At 54.0% G+C, this 24,169-nt stretch overlaps 1 protein-coding gene across 4 annotated transcripts in view; it reads right to left on the bottom strand.

The window, feature by feature from the left end:
- FGFR1 (fibroblast growth factor receptor 1) overlaps nt 1-24,169 on the bottom strand; it is a 54,713-nt gene that overhangs the window by 11,262 nt on the left and 19,282 nt on the right. The window contains exons 4-10 of one of the 4 annotated variants that reach the window (XM_077805590.1): nt 23,173-23,424; nt 19,367-19,456; nt 17,473-17,645; nt 11,706-11,829; nt 6,723-6,913; nt 4,431-4,575; nt 1,326-1,522 (exon numbers count right to left, since the gene is read on the bottom strand). In XM_077805590.1, coding sequence (XP_077661716.1) covers nt 1,326-1,522; nt 4,431-4,575; nt 6,723-6,913; nt 11,706-11,829; nt 17,473-17,645; nt 19,367-19,456; nt 23,173-23,424 — 1,172 coding nt within the window. Of the gene's footprint in view, nt 1-1,325; nt 1,523-4,430; nt 4,576-6,722; nt 6,914-11,705; nt 11,830-17,472; nt 17,649-19,366; nt 19,457-23,172; nt 23,437-24,169 lie in introns of all 4 variants that reach the window. The other 3 variants (XM_077805591.1, XM_077805589.1, XM_077805592.1) reach the window with 3 other exon arrangements.

Genomic DNA, 24,169 nt, shown 5'->3' with positions numbered 1-24,169 from the left:
ACAAGCCATTTGCTTGTGACATGAAACTGAGGAAAAGACCAAGGACACCCTCCAAAAAGATAACCCAGTGTAGAACCCCCACAGTTTGCATGCAAGAAGAACACGGCGTTCTGTATGGATCCAGCTGCTACCATGGCCCCATTGGCATTACTCCAACATGGAGCGGGACTAAATTATTTCTAATTAACTTCCTCTATGCTCTGCTGGTATCGTAAAATCTACAGCCCATGGAGCCCTTCCAGCCACTCAGTGTGTAGGCCACACTCCCCTGTCAAATATTAAATTGCCATGACTTCCAGATCCCCCCATGACCCTTACCGACCTGTCGTAAACGCCAAGAGACATGGGGAAGGTTCACAGAGGCACCTGCTCAGCGATGCAGAGAACAGATATTTTTGGGCTGGGGGAATTTTTTTTTAAAACTATCATTACAGTCTGCCCACTTACCCCTACCCCTGTGCCCATCTCATGTCGCTGCCCTCCCCTCCCCCCGCCCCCCCACTGGCTTTTCTGGCTTATTCTTCTTCCCCCTCTGGCCCAAGCTAAGAAATTCCACACTGCTGCATCAACACACTTTCCCCATGGACCATAATCAACCAGACCCCGGAGATCCTGGCCAGGTGCGGCGCTGGGAACTGCAGATCTCTGGATCGCAGCAGTCTAGCTGGACCAGGAGAAGATCTGTCATCACACCAACCAGGCTTACCCCTGGGGAAGACAGAACTGGGCCCAACCAGAGGCATGGCTGGGAGTTTCGGACTTGGGTCAAGTGAAGACGTTAAGCGGACATCTGATGGAGAGCTATGGGATATGAAAGCGTGTCTCTCACCCACAGAAGCAGGGCCAATAAAAGACATTACCCACCTGCCCTGTCTCTCTAGCGAGCGCCCAGAGGCATGCATGTGAGTGTATAGGAGGGGTTGTTGTCTGTTGACTTAGAGAACTGGGGGTTTTAAAGAGGTTTTGTACAGCACTGGACAGGCACTTTATAAATAGCATAGAAACATGGCAAGAGATCAGCTTGGCGTTTAACCCAATCCACCTGCAACCCTCTTAACAAGCCCACCCACACCCCCTACACTGAGGCTCTGCTTTGCAAGCAATCCAGATTGCACTTCAGCCCCCGCTGCTCAAATAACATGTTCCCCTCCCTCTGTTCCTCCTCCTGACCCTCAGAAAGACATGAACCTCCCCTGGCTGTTTGTGCCAGTGGCCTGGGCTAGCTCAGACAGGATGGGCTGTCAGGGCAGCATTGCTGGGCAGGCAGCAGGGTCTCGGAGGAGAGGCAGTACATGCAGACAAACCCCCTATCTACTTTCTGTTACCTGTCTGCGCAGTGGGATGCTCTTGGCCAGCTTGTGCACAGCCAGCTGGCTGTTGAAGTCTGTCTTCTTGGTGGTGCTCTTCATCTTGTAGATGATGACGGTCACGACCATGCAGGAGATGAGAAAGGCCCCCGTGCAGTAAATAATGATCTCCAGGTACAGCGGCGAGGTCATCATGGCCGGCCTGTCTTCAATAGCTGGGTCAGTGTGAACAAGGCATTAGTACTGCAAATCCTTTGCGGGGTGTGTTAGAATGGGGGGAACGACACCTGCCCACAAAGATTGGGATGAGACATGCCTCCCCTCCTGGCCCGAGAGGCTTTAAGCACAGCTGAGTCCAAGCCAGGCAAACCTCCTGGCTCCAGCTATCTCGGGGTCTGAGCCCTGTCTAAACAAAACAGAACACACAACCCAACATACAGCAGGGACCAGCCGAGGCCAGACACCTCCTCGGTGCCCCAGCATCCCTGTGCATACAAGTGACCGTGTGGTGTTATCAAGTGGCCTCGCCACGCAGGTCCTCAGCCAACCAAAGCTTGGAGAGACACGAAGAACAAGCACAAACCTTTATGTAAAAGGTCACGTATCCCCCCCAGTCCCACCACGCCATAAGCAGATGTTGGCTGGTGGGAAACCTCAGCTGAGGGAACCTGAGACCAAATGGCCAGGCACTGCAGCCCCTCCACCCAGAAAGGTCACAAATGGAAGTGTCTGGGAGTGGAGTAGCAAGAGGAGGCAGGGCTGTAACCTCCTCCAAGGAGCCGGGGTTAAATGAGAAGTAAAACATACATACAAGTGGGTAGATATATTGGGCTGAGAACTTCTGGGACTTCCCATGGCTCCCTGGCTAGTGTCAGGAGACTGGGTCAGGGGCAGTCAGGACAGGAGTCAGAATCAGAGTCTGAATGCCAGAGCCACGGCTCAAGGCAGGTCAGGAATCGGAGCCAAGGCTCAGAACCAGATGATCTGGAATCAGGCCCAGCTGTGCTCGTTAGGCCATCACAAGACTGAGCAGGCGCAGCTGCAGAGCCTTCCACAGATAGCTGGGAGAGCAAAAGAGGCTGGGTGCCCTTGGGACCTTCTGGGATGGTATCAACATCATTTTAACCCATGCAGCTGTTGCAAAGCAGCATGGACAGAGGGGCACAGCACGTCATCTCTGCATGGCCCAGGCCTGGCTTGGGGATGCCCCCTTTCTGTTCATGGTGGGTAAGAGCGGGAGGGGATTCAGGGACATGCACCTTTGAGGATTTTCCTACCCACTCTGAACTGGGACTGTAGATTTCTAGGGGGGAATTATCAGGAACAACATGGGGACAAAGGGGACAGGCCAAAATAAAATGCTGTCCTTGTGAGACTGCAAATAGTTTGAACAGGAGTCACAGGCATTAAAAAAAAGTTACCACAGGGACTTGGGGTGTTTTTTTTTCAAATGGCCACTAGCAGCCCCTTAAAGAGAGTTTCTTTTCATCAGGAGACAAAACCTGTTCCCTCCCCTGGGGGTTTGCCTCCCTTCTGAACTGCAGCAGGACCCCTCTTTACTAGCAAACCCCCAGCTGAGTCACAGCGAGAGCGGTGGAAGTTCAGGAACAGTTTCAGCGCAGTTGCAGCCAGCTGGTGCGGTGTATTATGCACGGCGCCACAGACGGGTCGGTGAGGACACTGGAGTTGCAGTTCATTAAGACACAAGTTCCCCCAGCCCAGCCCTCCCCCCCGCCCCAAAAGAGCAGAGAGCCTCAGAGAAGGCATTAGAGGGAGTCCAAGCCTTTCATGCTATACCCCACTGGAGAGAAGCAGCCACCATCTCTTGTTCAGATCCCAGAGCTCTGAACGGGGCAGGTCTGACAAGGGAGAAGTGGCTGATAACGGAGAAAGTTTTTGTATGAAAAGCACCACCAGGCGCACCCCAAAAACTTCCTGCAGCTGCCAGTTATCAGGCCTTGTCAGGGAAAGGGACAGGGCATGGGTGAGCCAGACCCATGCCAAGGCAGCAGCACAAGCTGCCCGTAGAGGGCTCATGCAGAGGAAATAGCACGGCACCCGTCACTGCAACCCCAGCACCCAGGGACCAGGTTCCTCCTCAGGGCAAGGCCAGGGCTACTGACGCTCAAACCGCCCCAGGGAAGGGGAGACAGCAGCATGAGGCATGGGGGTTGTAGCTGACCCACCACTTTCCCCAATTTATTCTTTTTTGACTTAGTTCTATTTGTGAGGGCTCGGGGGACAAAGGGGACCAGGAACCTCCTCCATGGTCCTCTTCTTTAACCTCCCTATCAAAGGCCCAGCGTCAGACTGAGCAGCGCTTCCATTCATGATGGCTTCAGAACCAGCCCCCGGGCTGACAAGAGGGGCCAGAGAGCTCCTCTGCCTCCACAGCTGCAATCCCCGCCCCCAAACCCCCTCCACGTGCTGCCATGGGGCACTGCGACACCACCGCCTCTTCTATTGAAACCGAGGGGCAGCCGCTTGCACTGAGACTTCCAGGGCAGCCAGAGGCCTGGGTGCTTCCTAGAAACACTGCTATCACCCTGGGCTAATGCATCGGCGCTTTGGTCAGCCGGCGTGGGGGCCCAGGGAACGGGAAACACTGGCATTGCCTGAGAGGACGGAACCAGCCTGTTCTAGCTGGACTGACCCACCGGTTACACGTAAATCAGAGATATGCATTGCCTCGTCCAGGGAGAGAGCGGGTGGGCATGGCCACCAATTCTGAACCGTCCCCAAGGTGGGGAGAGGCAGGGCCCTGGCACCAAGTGGAGAGGGCACACGCTCCTGCCAGCTCCAGCATGGGAGACAGACCCAAGTGCAGCATAAATTACCCCCTTGATTTGGATTCTGACCAGCAAGAGCCGCACAGGGAGGTGCAGCATGAGACACCCTGGGGATGGGTTGAGTCCTAACTTGTCACCAGGGCAGAGTGGCTGAGAGCACTGCCCTTGCTGGGGAAGCCGGGTGTCTAGGTGTGGAAGAATTGACTGGCAAGCTCTGTGCTTTCCCCAGGGCAGGGAGGAAAGGGAAAGCCCAAGCTCTCTCCCAGGCTGCAATGCATAGTTCATTGGACACAGAAATGAGGTGGGGAAAGACAGCAGAAGGAGGAGTATGTACCTTCGAGAACTGTCAACCATGCAGAGTGATGGGAGATCCCAATAGAATTACCCGCCAAACATGTATACTCCCCAGCATCCTCAAATGAGACATTCCTTAAGTGAAGGACTTCCATTTCTTTGTCTGTTGTGTTAACTCCAGCCGTCTAGAAGAAAACAAATGGAAGCAAAAAACGGACAAGCAAACGACATGAGATCTTCTAGGAACCAAGGTGGAGGATGGGGGAGGAACGTGCCCTGGTGTCTCATTTGCCAGACCCCCGGGTAGCAGAGAGAGACCACTGTAGACCTGTTAAAGAGACCCTTAGGACGACCTTTGATCCAGGCTGGCCTAAGGAGATGTTTGTTAAAACCCTTCACCAAACTGAATTTCCGGCCCATCTGAACATGCTGGTGATGGGCTGCATGGAAAAATGGACCTCAGGAAGAAGGGGCCCGCTTAGTTTCATGCAACACAACTGCACAAGGGGAGGCGATGGGATTGCAGAGAAACATGATGGAAGACAACATAGCTGAAGGAGTGGGGTTTGGGTAGGGAGATGACAGACTGTGAGACAGAGGGGAGAACACAACACTGTATTGTCACAGTCAGATCTGGTGCATAGATCGAGGTTTGAAAGCGAGGAGCCATGAGCAAAATAGGGCTGAATCACTTCTTTATTTTGGAGGGGATCTAACTTAGCGAAGACCCCAAGCCCAGATGCGCTGGAAAAGACACAGCTGCAGCGAGAAGTGACAGCTTGTGTTTCACAAGGAAGATGCTGGGGTGGTTTAGATGCACCTATCCAATGTGTTTTGCTAATACAGTGAGAGCGCGCAGGGGAGAAACATCCAGGAGGGGAGGGCGGGCAAGCGACACAGAGCACAAAACTAAACTGGCCACTGCGAGTATTTTTCCATGGCTTGTGGCACCAGAAATATAGCAGAAACAAGAGAGCCCAGAGTTTTGTTTTCCACCGCTAGGGACTGACTGTCCAAGTAAGATCCCAGTTGGTGTTCTTCAGTTTACCTTTTGCCATGGGTCTGGTGACAGTGAGCCACGCAGACTGGTTAGCCTCGCCAATATAATTGGAAACCTTACAAATATACTCCCCGCTCTCGGCCTCTGTCACATTATACAGGGTCAGCACCTCCGCATCAGAGCTATTAACTCCTGAGTGCTAGAACAAACCAACAACACAGGAGTCACATTGACACAGTTGGACATCGCAGCCCTGAGATCAACATCAATCACATCATCAGTGACTTGCCCAAACGCTGAATCAAGGGGCGACCAGCTCAAGTCCTCTGCGCCCCATCCCCCATATCAAGCACTGGTGGTGTCTGTCTGCAGAAGTGCAAAGGGTCTGACAACAAGCCAGACACACACAGCCCGGAGGTGCTTGTAGGTTTAACGAAGAAGGGCTTGTGCATTGAAACAGCTGATCAATGCACTGGCTTATGGCAAACCTGAAGTCATGACAATTTGGTGACCAGTGCAGAAAGTCAGCAACAGCACAACCTTTGAATTAACACATGGGCACCCCCAGAGCTCCCAGATGAATGAACATGCCCCGTTTGACAAGGAACAGATTCAGGGTGGGGCACTAGGGTGGCCATGAAACCACTGGATAAAGGGCACAGTGGGTTGCTGTAAGTGGCACTGACAGGTATTAGGTACAACACAGTAGAGAGGCGTGTGCAAGCATGTGCTTCTGCTCTCTGCTGTGCAACAACTTGGCTCCCTTGAAGTGGGGTTCCAGGCCTGTGGTGGAGGCTAAGGGAGCAGGGCTCACCTGAGCTACTATCTCGCTTTCTACATTGGCGATTTTAAAAATAACAATGCACGGAATAGGAGTGATCCTCCCCCAGCCCACTGCATCTCTGAGCATGCAGATCCCAGGGCCATTGAATGCTTCACTGCCAGCCTGTTCCTGGGCCAGTTAAGACAACCCCACTCTCTGCTCCCCAGGTCACTCTACACCAGTGTATTTAGTCCAACTTGGTGCTTCGGGGAGGGCATGTCATATCAACATTCTGCTGAAAAGACCAGCACCTTCCTGTCCTAACCACCCACTATCCTCTACTTCAGGCTTTGCAGGGAGGAGAGAACAGGAGAAGGCTCTGCATGTCCCACTGTCTTGGCTCAGCTGGTCAGTCTGAATGGTAGCAAACATCATCGCCCTGCCCATTCCTGATATGCCAGTTTCATCCCAAATGGCTTCCTCCCACAAGTCACTTCCACCTCACCAGCTCCATTCCCAGCTCGTCCTGCAAAGGAAACCCAACAGGCCCACCCAGAATGGGACGTTACCTTCAGGATCTGCACGTAGGGTAAGTTATCGGGTCCGATTTTGCTGCCATTGACCTCAATGTGCTTCAGCCACTGGATGTGGGGCTGTGGGTCGCTGTAAACTTTGCAGACAAACTCCACATTGCTGCCCAGGGCCACGGTCTTGTTAGCAGGCAGCCCAGCTTGGAGGATGGGCCTGTGAGGTGATCTCTCTGCAAGACATGGCAAGAGAGGGGATGGTCTCACAAAACCAGGGCGCCACATCCAGCGGGCCACTAAAGAGCAGCTCTGGGTGACCCAGATGTTGCTCTCAACCTCACACACATACACTTTGCTCAAGAAATTATCTTTTCTTGCCTACATTTTTTCAGTGCTGCTTGTAGCCCTGTAGACTCCATTACTTGATGAGGACTTGTGGCTGGGATTCTACATAAAAAGACTAGTCTTAACACATCATTGGTAGGTCTCTGTCCACCCCCTGTCCCAAACGTGTATCCCGCCCCCATCCCCATGCAACGCACTCCACCCAGAGCCTGCTCGAGAGCTCAGTGAGGGGAGGGCTCCTGTGTGACAGCACAGCAGTGGGGGCGTAGAGTATTTAGCATCATTCCTTCTTTCGCTTCCTCTCCCGCCATCTTGGAATAGCTTGCTGCCCACTGGACTGAGCCCATAGGGATCTGGTTAATTATCAGGCAGGTTCGACCTGGTGTCTGGCTACTGGTGGAAGCAGGGCATTTAAATCTACCTAGGAAGCTACTTCTTGACACCTCTTCTGTGTGTGCAAAGTGAGAGAAGGCAGAATCAGAAGTACCAGACACCCCTGATGCCCACTCGACTTTGCTATTGATTTTACATGGAAGGTGGTCAGATGCCCAGGTGATGTATAAAACCGTAAGACAGACAGACAGAACACGGTAACAGGACAAGAGGCCAGCCCAGAGCCCTGGGAGCAGCATGACCCATGACCTCACTCTATGGGCCAACAATCCAAGTGGAGCAACATGGAGCTACTGAAAACACAGGCCTGTCCCCAGCCTCAAGAACAAAACTCCTACGCTCGGCCAGAGCACGAAGTAGGCCCTAACTCAAGCCTGTATGTGGGCAGGGATGCAGTCCCAGCCCCTCGTTCTCTCGTGCTGCTCAGGGTCGGAAAGCAAGCAAGCATGAACAAGACAAATGTGGATTTGAAGCGAATGCAGCGTCCCAGAAACAAAGAGTTAGGCACATGGCAGCGGCAGAGAAAGGCCCTGCCACCAGCCACTGCCTTCACATCTTCACTTGAGAGGTGACAACGCAGGGATTAAGGGGTTATTTTTTCACGGCAAGAGACCGGATCTTTTTCATCCCAGCCAGTCACTTGTTAAAAATACGAAGGGAAAGCTTCACCGGCTGTCTTCCCCTCTAATTCCTCTCACTAAGGAACCTTGACAAGCGGCCCGCTGTAGCCTAAATTCATACTCCAGTTCCCGAAGTAAGTATCACAGGACTGGCGCAGCCCCTGTCAAGAGCTCCCCTCTGCTCGCACTCACATCCACCTTGAATTACGCAGCATACTTTCTGCGGTGCCTCACCACGCCCCCTCTCTGACGATGCAAGAAGGCCTCAGCCTGCTTCCTGTCCCGAGAGCTGCTTGAGGCCGAGCTAGAGGGTTACAGCCAGGGCTGATCACTGAGGAGGGAGTTAGGAAGAGGCCAGACGACAGCTGGTTTCTCTGACAAGGGGGGAAAGAAAGGACAAAGCTGATGATTGAGAGCCCCAGCTCTAGGGGGAGCTGTCAAGGACAGGCCTGTGCCCCTAACCAATGCAGCAGCCACCCTAGCAGGTGCCTTGAGATGCTGCAGGTAGCATCAGGAAGCGAGCCTGGCTCACTGTGGCTCCCTCCACAGTTGAATTTCCACCTGAGGAAGGGTGAAAAGGGAAGAGTGGTTTTTAATTCATAGTGAACTCTCATGCTGCTCTCTGATCTCTAGCAATTGCCACTTTGCCTGGTGCCAGAAAGGAGGGGGAGGCGGTCATGGCTTCCCAAGGGCAGGAGAACGAGGCTGGCAGGGAATACAGGTGTATCTCGGAAGGAGATACATACCACGTATGGATACTGTGCAGAGGAAATAGTTGCCTCTGTGCAGTGAAGCTTCTTGGAGGAAAGGGGATGGATGAGACTATGGGCCTGATTTTAATGGGATACAAGGTAAATGCTGGTAAACCAGTTCAACAAGTGGGAGTGCGGACACTGGAAATATTCAGGGCCTGCTCTCCTCTGCATACTCTGCTTTCACCACCCATCCTCTAGTGTGCAAACCACGCTCACTAACATGCAGCTACTACCACCGCAGATGTTCCCTCTGACTCTGGCCCTTTGCCTGCAACCCAAGTCAGAGCCCAGGCTTTGCCTCTCCTCCAGCAAGGGAACAGCAGGACAGCGGAGGTGAAACCCATCAAGCACTAGCAGTTCTGAGCAGCAAGAGCGGTGGTGGCTGACTTCATGACTCCGTGTCTGCTCATTGCCTTGATAGCCAGGCCTGCAAGGAACAGTCCCTCCAATGGAGCAGGACGAGCAGTGCCATCAGATGTGTCCCCTTGAAAGTCGAAGGTGGGCAAATGATCTCTAGCTTTGGACCAGACGGGAGTCAGAAGATGACAGAATCTGCCTGGGGTCTGGCTGGCGATATTCCAGCTGAGATCTCACTGCACTCAGCGCTGGGCGTCTGGGATTTCCTGCCACTTGCCATCGCTGAATCAACCTGGCTGGAATCGGGTCCCTTTTCCCATCGGTAGCCAGAATGAAATGGAAGAGCCACTATGCTGCATTGTAGGTGTCAGTGCACGAGGCCGGGTCTGGATACTTGGTGACCAAGCCTTCCTGAGCTTGGGCATTGCACGGAAGGATTCACATGGGGCTCCTAGGGGCAGGGCTAGCCACTAACCTCCAAAGCGATTTCCAACAACAGGTGCCCCAAAAGCCCCTAATGAAACTGAAATAAAAAAGCCACCCAACCAGTTCTGATTAGTGACTTTAGCCGCAGAGGGCAGTTCCATTCCATTAGTCTTACAACAAAAGGGCGAAGGGAAATGGGGCCATGCAATCAAGCAGGGAAGAAACTTTCCTTCCCAAGGATGGACAAGAGGGCATTGCAGCCCCACACAGACAACTCTCCCTGCAACGCCCTCCTGGGCCTGAAGCCAAGCAAAGGACTGAGAGAACCCCTGGTTTGCTCCTGGGCCCAGCAGAAGCTGGAGGATGCTGCTTCTCCAGAGAAGGGGAGGTTTCGGGTTGGAACAGCCACTGGTGCACTGTGTGGTGAATGGGGCGGATCACCCTCCCCAGCACAACCAGAAACTGAGTGTTTGCAAAGCGGGGAGGGGGCACAGACAGGTGAAAACGTGGGGGAGGGGGATAAACATGGCTACCTATTCATCCGAGGTCAAAGGTCAAACAAACCCAATGAGGACCTAGCCGATTAACAAAGAGCCTGCCACTGTGGTGAGTGAGCATTAAGAAACCCCTTTGTTCCCACTGCTGACTACTCCCTTCAGTTTGCTCAGTGTAATCAAATTAAATCACATTTTTAATGGTTCATTTACTGGCATTTAGAGCAGCTCCACATGTGCAACTGCACAGACCAGCCTTCCCAGCTGGGAATTAAGGCTAATAAGGTGATTTAAAAAAAAAAAAAAAAAAGGTTCCGTCTGGACGACAAAATTATTTTAACTAAAATTTAAAAATCCAAAATCAAAAACCAAGCCACCAGCTCTGAGGCCAGGCCCACCCTTCCCATCCCCCGGGGGGACAAGCTGAGCTCTCGGGAGACAAAAGAGATGAGTCTGATTATCGCTGGGGCAAGTGACAATTAAAGGGGCGAAGCAGGGGCCATCCAGCTGTCGTGGTGCTTATGCAGCTCCTGGCAGTGCAGTATCCGAGTGCCACCCAAGTAACAAGTCCACAAACAATCTCTCTTGCCCACCTGCAGGCGTAGACCCTGGGGGAGGTCACGGACTGAACTGCAATGTGAGGGAACAGACACATGCAGGCAAGGGGCTTGTGGAGGGGAAGCTGAGCTGACGAAAAGGGCTTTGCATTTGGCTCAGAGCACTGTGAGGCCCGCAGGTTCCTCTTCACCCTGATGGGAGCCCCCACTGGAGGCGTCTGCGCGCCTTCCTGGATGAGCCAGAGTGGGGTTTGCGTTCCCCTTCCAGAGGTGAGCCAGCCACTGGGAGCTCGCCGACTGTGAGGCTGTGCGTGGGTATAACTCACAGCCAGGCTGGAACACCCCTGCCTGCTTTGGGGAAGTGCCACAACACCCAACCTCTTCTTGGCCTGCAGCCGGCCAGAAGGGACTGCCTCAGGCCAAGCAGCGGTGCAGAACTCCACCCCACCCCAGGACTGCCCTCCAGTGTCTGTTTGGGGTATCAGCTCAAGGCCTAACGTGGGAGCTCTTCCCACGACCTTTGGGCCCAAAGAAGAGACAGCAACCAGCTGACACCTCACCTGAGAGGTGGGCTGAAATTAGACAACGGTCACCGATTCCGAACGCCACATACAGCGAGGTGCCTAGAGCTAATTATGGAGCTTTGAGCAATTCCTTTTCACAGGGATGCGCTACGGTTTCTCTGGTCCTGGACCCAGAACACCTTTCTCCCAACTGGGGCCTCAGTCCCAGAGCTCAGGTTCCCAGCATCGCCACTGCTTCCCCAGTCTTCGAGTCAGCCTCCGCAATCCCCACCCAGAGCACAACAAGAGCATCCCCGGGCTGCGGAGCGGGGTGCGCACGGCGACAGCAGAAATGGAGCAGAATCGTTCCAGTGGCCAACAAGCTGTTGAAAATGCAGGCAGTCTGCTTGCCAGAGAGGCTCTGCTGAACATAACAGGACCTCAGGGGAGCCCCCTCCTCTGCACAACCATGGCCCCTTGTGCAACCTTTATCACTGGTTTGCATCACTGGTTTCCCAGGGACATACGTTTCCAATTTCCCTTCTTAACCCTCTGCCCAGCTCAGCCTTCCTCACCCACTACGTCAAGCTGGTAGGTGTGGTTGATGCTCCCGTATTTGTTCTCCACGATGCAGGTGTAGTTGCCTTTATCGGACGGCACCACCGAGTCCATAATGATGCTCCAGGTTGCGTAGCGGACCTAAGGAGGCAGGAGAGATGACAAAGCCAGTTCAGTGTGGTTATCGGCACACAGCTTTATCATCTGCGTTTTCCAAACGGTATGGTGAGGAATCAGCGGCCCCTGACCATGCCAGGGCTGCGTTTGATAGAACACATGCCCTCTAATTCCAGAGCACGTCAAAGCCATCTCTGACCCCTGGGACTCGTGTTCTAGGCAGGCCATAAATCTTGGTTCAAGGTCATCTTTACCCGTTGCTACAGGGGGACGGTAATCACTCCCAGCCGTCCCAGGACAGACTCGACACAGAGCCATCTGCATCTGGAAACATGATGTCAATGGAGTTTGATGGGCTGGCACTGACTGCAGGAAACTCCTCTCCGGGCAGCCCCAGCCTGCCCTCCCACCCGCAGCCTCACGGGAGCAGAATCTCACCGGTCCAAACGGTCACGTGTCTCTCAGAAAAGGCTGCCCCTGCCTGTGCTACAGCCAGGTAACTCGGATAAGCGCTCCTGCCTAGCCAATCCCCACTCCCACGCAGGATACAATGCCCAGTTCAGCAGACAGGACAGAGCGAGACCATTTTATATACACAAGCCTGGATCTCGGGGCACATCCCTGAGTCACCCCACCAAATCCCCTGACTTTATCCCCCTTTGTGGGCAGTCCTCTTCCCACCCTCGCCCCCAGGGCCAGCACCTCCACACCTGACTGCAGGGGGCTCTCTGTCACATGAGCCCTTGAGTGGAAACAGGGATTAAAAAGCATGCAGGTGAGCAAGGGTCCTCCAGCTGATGTTCCCAGGGGGCTTCATAGGACGGTAGGCCAGACTCTACCCCATGCAATTCACAACACTGTAGCAAGCTCCAAACAGCTCAGCATCTTGGAGCCCCAAAACTGTTTCCTGCCCTCCCTGCCCCAAAGCATCCCAGATCTCGGCTGTTTGGCTTGGAGAGGGTGGGGGGTGACAGCAAGGGGTTTTAGTGTGGATGACCCATGCTGGACTAGCATCTCCACTACGGTTTCCTGGGCCCTGGAAGCTGAGCTCCCCCTACTCAACATGGCCATGTTCACTCCTGAATAAAACCACCTTTGTCAACGCTGGATGAAAGCAGGATCCCAAGAAGCAGCTTCTTCTTTCGAGAACGTCTCTGATACCAGCTTCATGCAGGTGCTGCTGCATTCCTGGCTCCCAGCTGGATTCCAGCCCCATTATCCCACCTCCCCATCTGGGCACTGCATTGTGTGCCCAGGCCTACACCTTCCAATTACAGCCACTGTCAGAGTCAGCTCACAGCAACAGGCCGGGGAGCTTCCCACAGCACAAGGACACAATGCAGAGCATTTGGGTGTCAATGCACTGAGCCTTACGTGCCTATGGTTCTGTCCTGAAGCCTTTCTGCTTACAACTGTTGTGAGTCACAATTTATACAGCTGTGTCTTTTGCCCCCAGGTACGTCACAGACTTTATGTGAACAGCACCACTGAAAGGCAGCCAGCACTGGCCTAGGAGGGCAGGGTCCAGGGAGACCAGCCAGGAGATGAAGCACCACCCCATTGCTATGTAAAGTGCTCAGGCATCTAGCATTCAAATCATTTACAAGAGACACTCCCCTCCCCTGCACCAGGAACTGCCCAGGGATCAAAACCTCCTGGCACGATGGGGTTCTCTCCAAATGGTGCAAGGCTGAGCCAGCCCTGCTGGGATTTGAACATGGGGGGGCCAGTGGCTTTAAAAGTGATGCTTGAGAGGAAGACTGCCCTTGGGTTAAGGACACCGGGGGGAGCTCAGAAAGCTGGGGTTCTTATTCCTGGCTCTGGGTGATCCTGAGCTACCCTATGCCTCAGTTTTCCATCTGTAAAAAGGGCTACTAGTACTTCCTTTCTCCCACCCTGTGTCTCGTCTATGTAAATGGTCAGGAAGGGTAGGAGCACTCTCTTATTATGTGCATGCATGTGCTGCACCTGGCACAATGGGGCCCTGATCTCAGAAACAGTAATAATGACAAACCTAATACTGGAGGAGCGGGGAGGGCAAGGTGGTGTCATTGGCGAAGTGGTTTTCTTCCGAGTTCCACGAGCACCAGGAGGGTCGAACTGAAAGCGTGTAATTCCAGGATGTTACAGGGATGAAATATTACTAACAAATGCCAAGGAGACTCTCCTGGTGTTCATGCCATGCCCATTCTCTGCCTGAAAGGCCAGTCTCCCTCTCGCCTTTGATTCCTTAGGACCAGCCAGGGGACTCTGAGCGGATAGCTCCACCCCAGCATGTAATAAAGTGAGTCATGATGTGGCTGATTTCCTGGTGTTTATGTCAGCGCCTTGCTGGACCCTAATGGGACATGGGCCAATAGCTGGATTTCATTTGCACAATAAAGTGCATGAGTCAGTGGCCAGAGAATAATGAAACTGCTAGTTGGAGGGGAGCAGAGAGCAGAGGGCTGACTCAGAGAGTCTCTCTCACAGGAGAGGGCAAGGTCTCCTGGGAGACCTGAGGCTCCTATCCCCAATCACAGGGAAACACACTACTCAAGGTAGCAGCCGCTGCCGCCAGGTTATCATATTGGCCATACAACTTCCTTGCTTGTGTCTCTGCAGCTGATGCCAGGTGCTAGTCAGCACAGAGAAACCACCTCTCACAACAGATTTATGGCTTATCTGTTTCCTTCCCTGGAGCCCCAAACGGGGAGCTCCACTGTGCTCTGGAGGAGCTGACACAGGTGGGAATCTTTGTCTCTTGGATACATGGTCAAAACCAGCTATTGCTCAAAACTCATCTTCCCCGGTGCAGTCTGCAGCAACCTCTGCAATGCTAGTCCTGGTCCCCCTCCCCAGCTCTCCCGAAGCCCCTCCTCACCTCCTGATGTTGTAGTCTGATACACAGCTCTGTGGAGCCTCCTAAACTCTGACCCACAGCCCCCCCTTGCTATTCCAATCCTGACCGCCGCATTGCTCTCCTGATGGCCCTCAATCCTGCAGGCACTCAGGGCCAGTCCCTGATCCTGTCTCTACCAGAGGCAGAGCTGTTTGCCAAACTGCCTTATGATTTTATAGGAATGACTTGGATGAGACCCACCAAACTTGCCTTCTTAGGAGAGCTCAGGTCTCCAGCAGTGAAAGACTCATTCAATAGCACACAAAACCACCCAGCTGCTCTAGAAGCTTTTCAAGGCCCAATACACGGGCCAACTCAGCCAGGCAAAGCCAAAACGCAGTTGCTACAAATGACTAAGAAAAACAAGAGTGTATCAATGGAGCTCGATTTCACTTTGACAGGAAAAAGTAATTATCATCTGAAAATGGCATAGAACCTTCTTCAGACTGGTTTGATTCAGGAGAAATGAGGGTAATTATTTGATGCATGAATCATGGATTGTGTCTCATTAAAGCCACTATTGATTCCTCCTGAGAGGCCTTGACCAACACTTCAGTTTTAAAAAGAGAAGGAAAAAAGGACAGTTCTTCCCTCTGGCTATTTCAGGAGGAGTTTTATTGATGCAGGAGTCTATGCAATGGAGCTGTGGGGCAGCACCGCACTCCTGAATCATTCAACACTGAAACACGTTGTTCTCTGGGCAACCAAAGGAGGGGTGTCAACACCAGACAGCAGAACGCCTGCACCAGCTGCCAGAATGCCTTTCGCTTCGCCAGACATGCAACCACGCCACGCACAGTAGCTTTAAAGACAACATGGAAATGCTCCCCTAGCAATCAGAGGGTAAACTGTGCCCTCCAATAGCGTACAATAGCGACTGCTAGAAAGAAATCGGAGCAGCAAGTGCTCTTTCTCTTTTGGCTATTCGACTCCAGCGCTGACCATCCAGGGAGGCTGCATAATGCTCCCAGGTCCTCTCCTGCTTTGGTTTGAACTCAGATCCTCGAACAACAGCTTTGTTACAAGGGAAAGGAAACAGGGAGGTATCAGCCCCACACTCCTTGGAGAGCTCCAGAGTCTAAGGCTCCATTCACCTGCTTCAGTTCACTCCCAGGACAGGACATCCCTGGCAAACAACAGACCCTCGTCGGAGCAAAGTGGCCTGTCCTGCTCTTCCTAAGGGAGCCAAGTATCAGGGAGTGAATTATGGCCCTAGAGCTGGCCCCAAGAAACCTGTCAGCCTGGGGCCCCTACTGCTTCTGCTGGCCATATTGTTGCCCAGTAATAAAGTCATCCCCCCCTCCTCTGCAGCAACTGGGCTTGTCCTGTAACAGCCCAGCCGTGGGAAGGGCCCAGAGAGTTCCCCGGAGTGTCAAAAATGAGTGGGGGGAATCTGAGGCAGTTTGTGTGCAGATCAGTACAGCAGGGGAGCAAAAAACCCCGATGTCAAAGCTGGGCAAGAGAGACTCATTTCGGCCTTTCTTCCATCCCCTCCCTGATAACGCATACTAGCGCAAGTTTGACCCATCAGCAGGCCACCCTCGCCGGTCTATTTTGTAACCTGAATGTTACAGGGGCTCATCTGTCCCTGCTGGGAGACTGCAGCCCAAATGAGCAGCCTTCCCGGTGCACGCTAATCTGCAACACCCATTCACTTTTCCCCCCAAAGCAATGATTTCAGTCTAGGTTCTTATCTGGCTCCCCTTCCTGTAGCTTGGGAGATGCGGCCCCACCATACCCCTGGGAGATGGAGAAGGCTTGTTATCCCCATTTCAGAGGTGGGGAACTGAGAAACAAAGAGAGGTTAAGTGACTTGCCCAAGGTCATACAGGGAGCCTGTTGCAGAGACAGGGAGTTGAACCCAAAGCTCCAGAGGCCCAGTGCCTCCACCACATGTCCATCCTTCCTCCACCTCAATACACTTTTCAATAAGAATTATTTGAACCAGAAGCCCAGCGCTCACAACCCAACCAGCCCACCCCAGCACCACTCCCACAATACTCCACCCTGCAGTGACAGCCTAGCACACACACTCCCCGCTGCAGATAGCCCAGTGCACAAGCAGCCCCGTGCTCACAAGGTATTCCACATCACCACCACCCTGCGCAAAGCTTATTCACAAGGAACCCTACAATAACAAACCTATGCACATGTATCCAGTGGGAATAGAATCCAATACATTTTCAAGAAGGAGGCATTTTGTATTCAGGTTCCCAAGGGATTATTATAAACAGCAAAGGGGAGACAAATCATTTTAAAAAGTTAGAGAAATGCCTGCCTGGGACATCCCCCCCCACACACATACACTTTATAATCCTGCAGGCTGTTGGGCGACCGACATTGAGAGAACCTCCCCTCCCAGTCTACCTGGACATACAAGAGAAATGCTGCTGCTTTATCCAGAACAGGATACTTGGGCCCAATCCTCAGCGAGTGTAGGCTGGCCGAGCTCCATTGCAGGGTATGGAGCTGTGCTGCAGGCAGTGAAATGAGGCCAGTTTACCCCAGCTGAGAGCCTGGCCCTAAAGAGAAAGGCTGGCTCGAGAAGAACAAGAGCCCCCAGGGGGGCATTCAGCACTGCCCACTCTGTGCACCTCCTTGCACCATGATACTAGAAGCCTGGGGCTGGAACTTGGTGCTCCTTGGGTCTTGGGCGTTCTCTGTGCAGCCAACACGGCAGTGAATAGGCCCAAAGCCCATTAGCTTCTGACAGAGAAAACCCCACTGCCCCCATGCTCCAGACCAATCCATACCCCTATCTGCAAAGCACCCCCATCCCTGCTCACCTTGTATCCACCGATGCGGTGGTCAGGCTTGAACTCCTTGCCGTTCTTCAGCCAGCGCAGCGTGGGGCTGGGCGTCCCGCTCGACGGGCATTTGAACTTCACCGTTTTGGCAGCTGGGACAGCATGGAGCTTCTTCTCCATCTTCTCGGGGTATGTCCAGTAGGGAGCCACAGCCACTGAGCAGAGAGACGCGAGTCAGCACGGGGGAGGACGCCGACAGGAGGGACCTGGGGCTCAGCCGCTGGCACTGGGACCTCACAACGGGCTATGTGGGTTTCGAACTCCCCCTGCAGGCTGCACAGCACCCCCAGTGCAATCGGGGCACACTGAGAAAGAGGACATCCCTCTGCCCCAGCCCCCGCTCCTGGCTTAGCAGAAGAACAGCGTCTGGTGGCTGCAAAGGGGTTTGTTGTAAAAATGCCTGTCAAGGAGCGGAGGGGCCAACACAGCCAAAGGGAGAGCTCAAGACAAACCCAGGGAGGTTCAAGAGCTGCCACCTGCCCTAGTATCCGTTCTTTCTAGAGCCCCTCTCAGCTGGATCAGCACCCAGGCCCCGTTAACAGGTCATCGGCTGTCTGCAGTGCAACCCCGGCCCCAGCCAGCAGCCTGTCACAGAGCGAGATCATGGCTCCAGTAGCCTACAAAATCTTTGATCACTTGTGTCACACCGTCACCAGAGATGCCTGTCCTGCACCCGGGGATATGCTCCTTTCCAGCCCCAATTCTGCTATTCAGATGGGACCGGGACTCTTCCCTGGCTGGATTTGCCTTGCGAGCTTGGAGGCAGAATCTGCATCTGCTAATCTGAGTGTGATTGCAGTAGGAGGGTTTGGGGGACAGGGAAGGGGCAGGACTTTTAAAAATACTGAGGAGTATCCTCACTGGTTTAACCCTGCGGTCAGGTGGGCCGGGAACCCGGAGCTACGCTTGATTGTAGACAAGATATCCTACCCCAACCAGATAGATCATGAACACGTTTCAGGCCAGGGAAGGAGACACACAGTATTTTAGCAGCACCCTCATCAAGACTAAGGGCTTGTCTACCTGGAGAAATTTACTGGGATAATTAGACCACTATAGTTAGGGAACTATCACTCCCCAGGTGGACACTCATTCTGGAAAATTATACCAATGAGTTATACCAGAATAACTCCAGCAGAATCCTTCTCCCAGTATAATTATGCCAGTAAATTTCTCCAGCTAGACACGCCCCTAACAGGGATATTGGCAACACCAGGAAGCTAGAGGTTTACCTGGCTCTGCCCTCCCCCAGCCCTTACGTTCTCCAGGTGGGACTGGCTGGAGCAGGAGTCACTTCCCAGAGCAAGCTGCTGGCCTTTTGTCAGGCTCTGAGTGTTATTTAGATGTATGCGCATGGCTCCAAGCCCAGCCGCTCATGTGCACAAGGCCAGCTCCTTCAGAGGCATTCACACGCTGACACTCCTTTTGTCTCATGCAGCTCCAGCAGCCCAGGTGACCTTGACATTTCCAAAGCGGATAATGGTCTGGGTGAATGAATGACAAGCTGAAGCCTGGAGGCAGGAGCGTTTCCACCTGCAGGCGGGGGCAGTGAGGGCACTTTGGGGAATTTGCAGGGAGAGCAGAAGATAATAGCATGCAGCTCACAGCTGTTCGCTATGGCTGCTGGCAGCCTGGGCCATCACCTGCTAGGCCCTGGCAGTGCTGGGTGAGGCCCCGCAACGGGCTAGGCCCCTCATAAAAACTCTAAGTTGCTTTAGTGAATGACACAAAATAAAAAGGAGACACCACTCCATGGGATGCAGCACCCGAGTTTTAGGGGCCAAGCCCCTCGGCCCTCCCCCGCCAGAGAGGCAGCAGCCAGGGGAGGGCAGTGTCAGCGTGAGGCTGCGTTAGGTATAAAATCGTGTCTCATGCGTACGGTTCGGTTTGGTGTTATCTGCCTCCTTCTCCTCTGAGGAGGAGTCGTCGTCGTCGTCGTCATCCTCAGCGGATGGAAGAGCGTCTGCAAGAGAAGAGAAGAGATGGCTGGGTTTCAGTTTTGCTTCCAGCTGCCTCACTTACCATCCTGCAGGAAGAAGAACCAAGCAGAGCTGCACAGGGCCACATCCCTTCCCGTGTGTGGCTTTTACCCTTCCTCCCCCACGTGCCAGCTCAGCTGCAAGAGAACAGCCCCTCACATAGGAGGCCAGCTAACCCACTGGCCCTACTCACCCAGTGTCATCTACGGGTTTAATCAGCTGATGGGTCCTGTGGAGTTACAATACTGTGTGGGGATAACTGAACTCATCAGACTGCGCAAAGACACAGCTCCAAACCGCTACGCCCCTGAGTCTATATCGCCAGTGAAACTCCCCATGGAGTGGCTGGGCTAGCGTCCTGCACAAGGGGAACTAGTCACTGGGCTGCCTAGGAGCCATTCAACCCCCTCGTCTAAGCACCAAAGGGGGTTCCCACTAATACAAACAGCCCCAGAGCAACTTGCAGAATAGCTCCGATGGGCAGAATTAAAAGGCAGGGTTTACGAACTGTATGTAACAGCTCCCCGTTCCCCCCCGCCCAGGGGACAATGGGAAGGGAGGGCTTCCCAGCATGCCCCTCCCAGACAGATGCTCACTGGTACATTCCACACGCTGGGGACCAGCAAGTCATGGCAACGTGATTTGCTGCCTGCACCCTCATCCACGCTGTGTCATCACATGAAGGGGGCAGACAGCGCAGGAACCAGAGCTCAGGCAAGGAGAGCTCTCCAATCACCGACGGGGTTCAGACTTGCCAGGCGGATAATGAGCAGCACAGAAGAAGCCACCTTGGCTTCTCGCTGGCCCACCCCCTTTTGCAGGCTTTCATGTAGCAGAGTGAGACTCCAACACCAGGCACGGAGGAGCGTGGAGTGGGACGCTCATGTGGACAGTGGAAACCAGGAGGGTCAAAACAAGCCATCCCTTCGGCCCTGGGAGGGACTTGAGTACAGGGGTTCTGGGGCCAGGGGAGAGGAAGCGGAGCACTCTGGGCAGTTGTCTACTCGGAAGGAATCTGCCCCCTCGCTCAGACCTGTGCTCCTTTGGCACTCAGGGAGAAATGGAGGAAGTCTGGCCCCTGCCTGGCCCCTCCCTCTCTCTCCTTGGCCTTGCAACCACATCCCAGAACAGCCCTAACCAAGACAGGACCAGGGGCTGAGAGTTCCCACCCGCCCACACACAACCAACGGCCCCCAGGACTCGGCAGCAAACCTGGCCTAACTCCGTGGGGCAGGCCCTAGACGCCGCGGTGCACGCCACCGTGCAGGAGGCCCGGTGCTCCACAGCAGCTGCATTTCAGTTCGAACACAGGGATTTTAAATCAACTAAGGAGTTCAGTAAATGGCGCAATCAGTGCCAGGAGCCTGGCCTTGCCGATTTTCATACTCAGTTCAATGTAATGTCCAACTTCTGCTTTCAGTGTACCAGGCACTGTGGCATTGGAACACAGCACTACATCATCAGAAGGGAGCTGGGGGGACGAAACAGAAGAGTGGGGATTAGCTGAGGGTTTCAGCCCCAGGGAGGGGAGTTGAGGTTGTGGCATAAGCACTAGCTGGACGTGTCTGCTACAACGATCAGCAGGGAAATGGTTAATAGCATTGACATTTAAATTGACAGTGAGATGCACCGCAGCTCACCCCCCTGGGAGCGATCAGGTCAGTCTGTCTGCAGGCTCAGGCAGACAATGCTCTAGCAGTTACGGTCAGGTCACATTTCTAAGCATTTCTCTTGACACAACGGCTAGAGACACGACGCACCTTTGCGTGAGAGCTGAGGTTCTGCAGGCGCGTAGGTACAGACTGCATGAGCCCCTCCCTATGCAGCAGCTCAGCTTCCTAACCACCATCAGGCGCTAGTTCTAGCCACTCTGCCACCAGTTCCCACCCAGTTCCTCTTCACCGGCGATCGGATTTATCTGGCACCATGGGACCTCGACACTGCCCAGCCCGCCTCGTAATGAATCTAGATCCGAGCCTGGCTAATGCTTGTAAGCATGTCTGAAACTGTTTTCCAAACAGGGTGATGGGCAGGCATGGCTGTGACACTGCATCCACACCCAAGGTGGGGACAGGCTAAGAAAGCCCAATCCAGACTCTCTAATGGGGGTAAATCTATGGGAAGTTTTTAGTTAGTGAGGTTGTTAGAAAACCATCTGCCTCCCTCACCAGTCACTGAAATCAGCCTGAAGATGGGCTAGCTACCCCCCAGCCCCCCGGGCCGGAAAATGCTGTGCCGGACCATGGCTAGTGCTAGCATGGGTGCGTGCCCAGGATGGACGGGGCCAAAACACCTCAGAGAGCTGTAACGACAGGCTCTGCAGGGCCGGGCCGCCCACGCCCAGTCCTCTGGATGGTGAAAGGGCCGTGACCTAGTCACCGATCCGACGGCTAAATAAACAGTTCTGCCCCCATTTGTATGGGATACACCTGCCAGCAGGGAGCAGCCAACTGGGCCAGGCTGGAACTCTCAGGGAGTCAAAGGCTGGGCCCCTGGGTCACTCGTTAGGCAGCTCCCAGCATTGCTGAGACGTTCTCATTTGATTCCTAAATGCCCAGTTACCCACCTCCTCCCTTCTCTCTTGCACCTTCCCTGCTCTGCTGGCTGGCTGCTTGGGAACAGCTGCTAATGCTCCCAGCCTTCCTCTTCAGAACACGGCCCGATTGTTCCAGGGTCGGCAGTAAAACCCAGCGCCTGTTGTTCTTCCGGAGGATGGACTCCCATTTGCCTCCCTGGTGTTCCCCTCCGCAAGTGGCGTCCTGATGAACCCTGTGCACCAGACCCCATGGTGACCCCGCGCTCAGAGCAGCCAGCAAAATGTGCAGCTGGCACAGTCAAACCTAGCTGGCTTTTTCTGCCCCTGACCTGAGACAACCCCGTGGCAGTTTTCTCCCACACCTTCCAGGGCTCAAAACAGCTACGTGACATGGCTACAGCAGGCCAAGGTCATGAGACAGATGCACAGGTGCACGCCGCCCTCTCGGCCTGCAAGACGGGGTTTGCAAACCCACTCACAACTCCCCAGACATTTCTTAGCAGCTAACCTGTCCCTAGGGCCTCGCCTCCCATGTCCAGCCAGCCAGCCCAGCAACTGCTCTGAATCCCCCCATATACACCCTGCTGTGCAACACCTTTGCTCCAAACAATTCCAGGGAGCCTCCTGCAGCCAGCACTGGAAAGAGTCCTTGGGTGGGTGTTACACATTTCCGTTACCCTAGTGCTCGTATCCCCAGTCATACCACTCCAGGATCAGCCCCAGGGGAACAGCTGCTGCAGCATGAGCAGAAGAAGCTGCCACATCGGCCCACCTCTGCTGCGGCAGGCAGCACAACCAGTGAAAGGAGGGGGATGAGAAGTCCAACATGCTACAAATGTGCATCCCGGACGGATGGATGTGCAGCGCTGCGGCACAGCGAATGCATCAGCTGATTCCTAGAACTGCTCCAGGACACATGGCAGGGAGGGCGCATGAGGGTGCTCTGGTGCTGGCTGCACATCAAGCCTTTGTAAAGCTTCAGGCTGACCAGTACCCCACAGACCAAAACAGCCCACCAGCTACCAGAAGAAAGATAAGACAATCTGCAGGTGTGTGCACGCAAGATTTACATCTGGTTCCCACACAGGTAATCTGCTTCCTGCCCTGCAGTCAGGCAACTGGGCCCCCCTTCCCTTTGTGCCCAGTCCCAGGGCTGCTACGAACCTGAGACATTAACGGAGAAGTAGGTGGTCTCGCTCCCTGAGGGGCTGTTGGTCATGCAGGCATAGAGCCCTGAGTCCTCAGGCACAGCGTCCCTGACCTCTACCTCCTCCCCAGTGATGCGCGTCCGGTTGTTCTCTGCCAGCTGGACCCCATCTCGCACCCAGTTGATGCTCTGGACATCGTCCCGTAGCCGGCAGCGCAATAGGAGGAGGTCGCCAGGGTGAGCCGAATGCGACTCCACTTCAATTTTCGCTTTGGGCAGAACTGGAAGAGTTAGGAGAGAGAGAAAGAAAATAGAGACAAAAGGAAACCACGCTGTGAACGGATGTTTATTGGGGTTTGCGCGTCCCACGGGGAGTCTCCTGCACCACCCTCCTGCAGCGACTCTGCAGGCCAAGCCCTGCTCAGGCACGCAGGTCTCCGCTTTCCACATGTGGCTCTCTGGAGAAGCAGTGTTGGGGCACAGTGTGACGGGCCGTTGCCTTTTAATTCAGCTGCGACGATGGGCGCAGGAAGCAGCTAACAACTGCTGCAACGGGGCGCCATGCTTGCAGGCAGGTGACGGCATCCTGACTTGAAGACGGCATGGTGCGAAGGGCAATTCAGCTCACCTACCTGTTAGCCTGAAAAGCACGGCAGCTAGCAGGCCTGCCACGCAGCCCAGAGAGCAGGGCGGAGAGGGGAAGAAGAGGCAGAGGTTAAAAGCAACTGCAGCAGGATTAAGCATTTCACCTTCATTTTATAACCCAGACATTAGCAAGGAAGTTGAGGCTGTTCATGCGCCCTTTGACCTTTTACCAAGCATCATTCAGCCCAGCCCCTGAGGGTCAGAAAATACTTTGGCCAAGGTTTTCAGAAGTGAATTTGGGGGCTCAACTTGAGAAGTCTCAAAGAGGCCTGGTTTTCAGAGGGTGGGTGCTGGGCTCTTTCTGAAAATCAGGCCCCTTTAAGGGGGTCTTCAGTTGGACACCCAAAATTGCCACACACGTCTGAAAAT

Source organism: Eretmochelys imbricata, chromosome 26, assembly GCF_965152235.1.
Source record: "Eretmochelys imbricata isolate rEreImb1 chromosome 26, rEreImb1.hap1, whole genome shotgun sequence".
Lineage (NCBI taxonomy): Eukaryota > Metazoa > Chordata > Testudines > Cheloniidae > Eretmochelys > Eretmochelys imbricata.
The sequence above is the reverse complement of the archived record's forward strand: the minus strand, read 5'-3'. Positions and strand labels throughout refer to the sequence as shown.